At 59.2% G+C, this 3,916-nt stretch overlaps 2 protein-coding genes across 3 annotated transcripts in view; both read left to right on the forward strand.

Moving 5' to 3' along the window:
* Positions 1-150: 150 nt before the first annotated feature.
* On the forward strand, positions 151-2,496 carry CUNH19orf84 (chromosome unknown C19orf84 homolog). Its single transcript, XM_077747387.1, has 2 exons — positions 151-322; positions 1,405-2,496. Exons 1-2 carry the CDS (start codon positions 288-290, stop codon positions 1,907-1,909), a joined length of 540 nt encoding a protein of 179 aa, XP_077603513.1. The 5' UTR covers positions 151-287; the 3' UTR covers positions 1,910-2,496.
* Positions 2,497-3,196: 700 nt separating this feature from the next.
* The window catches only part of LIM2 (lens intrinsic membrane protein 2), a 6,968-nt gene continuing 6,248 nt past the window's right edge, over positions 3,197-3,916 (forward strand). The window contains exons 1-2 of one of the 2 annotated variants that reach the window (XM_077747168.1): positions 3,197-3,395; positions 3,445-3,512. In XM_077747168.1, the coding sequence (XP_077603294.1) occupies positions 3,197-3,395; positions 3,445-3,512 (267 nt within the window). The remainder of the gene's footprint in view (positions 3,396-3,444; positions 3,513-3,916) is intronic. The other variant, XM_077747169.1, reaches the window with a different exon arrangement.

Genomic DNA, 3,916 nt, shown 5'->3' on the forward strand with positions numbered 1-3,916 from the left:
CGGGGTGGGGGGGGGAGGGGCTGGGGGCCCGGACCCCTGGGTCTGAGGGAGGAGGGGCTGGGCCCGGACTCTTGGGACCGGACGAGGTAGAAAGCTGTGATATGTGAGATTGAGAAATTAGGTCCCGCGACCCCAGCACTCTTTCCCGCGGCTCCCCACGCCCCGCAGGCCACGCCCCACTTCGAACAAAGTCCCGCCCACTTTCTTCCAGACCTTTCCCCGCCGTCCAGAGCCTTGAAGAAATCCAGGTGAAGGTGCTGGAAGAGATTCGGGAGATCTCTGCAAAGATGGAACAGCAGGAGGAAGAGACTGGGCCCGAAGGGTGAGCGACACGAGACCCTCCCCGCGGGGAGGACAGAGACCAGAGAGGGAAGGGGACAGAGAAAATCAGAGACAGAATGGACAGACCCAGAGAGACTGTCAGGGGAAAAAAACATGCAGCCTCCTCAGTTAGAAACAGAATCTTAGAGATCTTGTTGTCAGATTTGGGCGAGATACTTAGAAATAGGGACACAGCTAGAAACAGGTATTTGTGGAACAGGGAGAAATTTCAAGAAGGAATGAGAGGAATCGACAATGTCAGGAACATGGCTGGAGAAATAGTAATAATAATCATCAGATGCAGGTGTTTAATATGCACCTTTGCTACTACACGAGGCCATCGTTTGGTGTGACGAAATTAAGGCTCAGCTCAAGAAAATGATTAGACCAGAATTACACAGTGAGTGAGGGCAGCCTGGAGCTGGGCTCTGTCTGATGTTAAAGTTCTGGCAACTGTCTCTCTGTCAAGAGAGATGGGAAGAAAGAGTGAGACAGAGGGGCGCCTGGGTGGCTCAGTTGGTTAAGCGTCTGACTTGGGCTCTGGTCATGATCTTGTGGTTTGTGAGTTCAAACCCCACATCGGGCTCGGTGCTAACAGCTCAGAGCCTGGAGCCTGCTTTGGATTCTGTGCCTCCCTCTGCCCCTTGCCTGATCACACTGTCTCTCTCTGTCTCTCAAAAATAAATAAATGTTTAAAAAAGAAAGAACGAATGAATAAGGCAGAGACAGAGGGCGCCTGGGTGGCTCAGTTGGTTAAGCGTCAGATTCCATTTCGGCTCAGGTCATGATCTCAGAGTTGAGCTAGTTCAAGCCCCACAATGGGCTCTGTGCTGACAGCGCAGAGCCTGCTTGAGATTCTCCCCCTCTCTCAAAAATAAATAAGCTTAAAAATAAATAAATAAATAAAAGGAAGCATGGGGGTGGGGGAAGAAAAGAAGGGAAGGGGAGAGAAATGGAGAGAAGGGGACAAGGAGGTCAGAGGTGGCTGCCCAGCTCGGTGGATTCCGGGAGAAGTGCTGGACCCCAGGACGTAGGACATACGGCGATGCCGAGATCTGCTGACCTGTCCCCTTGTCCTTCCAGGAACAGCCCGTCCCTGCCGTCACCTGGGCCCTCTGCACCGTTCCCAGCCTTGCCACCCTTTCCCCTGGGGACCCCAGATCCAGCCCACCTGGGGCTCCCCGAGAGCGTGGCCGCTGTCACGGTCCCCATCCGTCTGGACGCCCTCTCCTACCTCCTGCACGGCGCCCTGCTGGGGGCCTACACGCTTCAGCAGTCCTTGCCTCCCTGCCCCTGCAGCGCACAGCCATGCCGCACCCCTCCAGGCGCCACCACAAGGCCATCCAGGGGCCGGGGGGGCTGGGACTTCCGACGCAGGCCAGGCCGGGGCCGGGGCCAGGCGCCTTGGGGCCCCAGAAGGGCGGAGCAGCCGGGAAGGGCCGGGGCTGGCCCCAAGGCTCCGCCGGTGGCGTTGGCGGCGTCACCCCCCGCACTGCCTGCCCAGGATGAGAAGAAGGAAGCCGGAGGTCGGGAGCCGGCCCGCGACGTGCCAGCTGCTGCCGCAGAAAACTGGGACTTGGAATATTAGGCCCCGGAGGGTCCAGCTCCCCAAGCTCCTGCGAGGCCCCCAGGGTCACCAGGAGGGGTTTCCTGGAGCCCAGGGTGACCTCAGCTAAGGCAGAGAGACCCCAAGAAACATCCTGCTCCCATCTTTTTTCCCCCAAACCACAGCCTCCTGCGAGTCACCCCATAAAACATGGACCCAGCTAGGATCCCACACCCGAAAAAATCCTGAGCCTCAGCCCCGTGCCCCCAACTGTCCCCAACTCCCCATTCCCAATCCCAGCCCCTCAGCCCTGTCGCCACTCTCAGCGCCACCGCCCCAGTCCCACGCATCCCCGTTTCTGTCCCCGTCTGCACCCTCGCTCCCGGCTTCTCTACCTGCCTCAGGCCCAGCCCAACCCTCAGCCTTAACTGTCTCCCACACCTGAGCCCAAGCCCAGCCCACCTTCGACCCGAGCCAGCCCCATCCCATCCTGCTGCGCGGCCCCAGGCAGGACACGCCCTGTGACCCGTGACCCACCTGCAGAGAACCCCACTGGCCCAACAGACCTGCAGCCCCCCACCCTTATCCTGCCCTGGGGGTGGGGACCCCTGGTTGAACAATAAACGGACGACTACCCCCATGTCTTGTGTCTCTGTGTGTGTGCTTACGCAGCTCGGGCTAACCCAGTGGGTGCTGTGAGCAAGGCCTGTGAAAGGGGGGAGGTCGTGGGGAGGGTCACAGAGAGAGGCCAGGGGGGTCAGGGGCTTCGGGGAGGGAGGCCTAGATCCCTGTTTCAGCGAATTCTATTTGGGGCCTCTGCCACCGGCCTCTGCCACCACTGCACTTCTAGCTGCTGGAAGCTTCTGGGCCACGGGGCCATTGTGTGGGGAGGCTTAAGGGATTTGGGGGACCTGGGAGCAGAGAAGCCAGCAACCTGGCTCGGCTCAGTCGGCACAGAAGGGCCGAGGCAGACAGAGGGCTTGTCACAGGCTCTGCCGCTCAGGTAGGGACCAGGCATCGGACCTGTAGACCCCTCCTCCCCCAAGATCTAGGGGTCCACCCTCCAGCTCCTTCCTCTCCCAGGGACCTAGTGGGGTCCCAGCCCCCAGACCCCCTCCTCACCTGGGATCTGGTTGTCCAGACCTCCAGCCCCCCTCCCCGGACCCAGGGCCCAGGCCCACAGCTCCTTCCTCTCCCAGGGCCCTGCTGTCCCAGCCCCTAGCCCCCTCATCACCTGGGATCGGGGAGTCCAGGCCCCCAGTCCCTTCCTCTGCCAGGACCCGGGAGTCCAGAGCCTGACCCCATCTCTCGCCTTCTCCATAGATCACCATGTACAGCTTCATGGGTGGCGGCCTCTTCTGTGCCTGGGTGGGGACCATCCTCCTGGTGGTGGCCACGGCAACAGATCACTGGATGCAGTACCGGCTGTCAGGGTCCTTCGCCCACCAGGGCCTGTGGCGGTATTGCCTGGGCAACAAGTGTTACCTGCAGACAGAGAGCATCGGTAAGGCCTGGGGTCAGAGTCAGGGCCTTGGGGGGGGGGCGGGTCACAGGCCCTCTCAGGACAGGGGTCAGAGCCCCCCTCGGGGCAGAAGCTCTCCACCTGTTTTGCAAGTGGAAGACTGTGTGGCTCAGAGACGGAAAGGGACCAGCCAAAGATCACTCAGCGTGGAAGGGGCAGAATTGGGATTTCAGCGTTTTCTTCTAGTACAATTAGGAGATGTACTAGAGGTTAAGTAGCAAGGTGACATTCCCTGGCACGAAATAGATGTTATGTATAGCACTTGGGGCTGAGGTTGTCAGAATAGCATTTTTTAAGTATCTACTATGTATCAAGAACTAGGTTAGGGGGGCGTCTGGGTGGCTTAGTCGGATGAGCGTCCGACTCTTGATTTTGGCTCAGGTCCATGATCTCACGGTTTGTCAGTTCGAGCCCCTGCAGTGACAGTGCAGAGCCTGCTTGGGATTCTCTTTCTCCCTCTCTCTGCCTCTCCCCTGCTCTCTCTCTCTCTCAAAAATAAACATTAAAAAAAAGAAAGAGTTCAGTGT

This window comes from Crocuta crocuta, unplaced genomic scaffold (assembly GCF_008692635.1).
Source record: "Crocuta crocuta isolate KB4526 unplaced genomic scaffold, BGI_CrCroc_1.0 scaffold334, whole genome shotgun sequence".
Lineage (NCBI taxonomy): Eukaryota > Metazoa > Chordata > Mammalia > Carnivora > Hyaenidae > Crocuta > Crocuta crocuta.

What these genes read in the sequence shown, in the direction of transcription:
- CUNH19orf84 (XM_077747387.1), top strand. Translation starts at nt 288, where the DNA reads ATGGAACAGCAGGAGGAAGAGACTGGGCCCGAAGG. An exon ending in GAAGAGACTGGGCCCGAAGG is followed by an intron (nt 323 to 1,404) that starts GTGAGCGACACG and finishes TTGTCCTTCCAG; the next exon opens with GAACAGCCCGTCCCTGCCGT.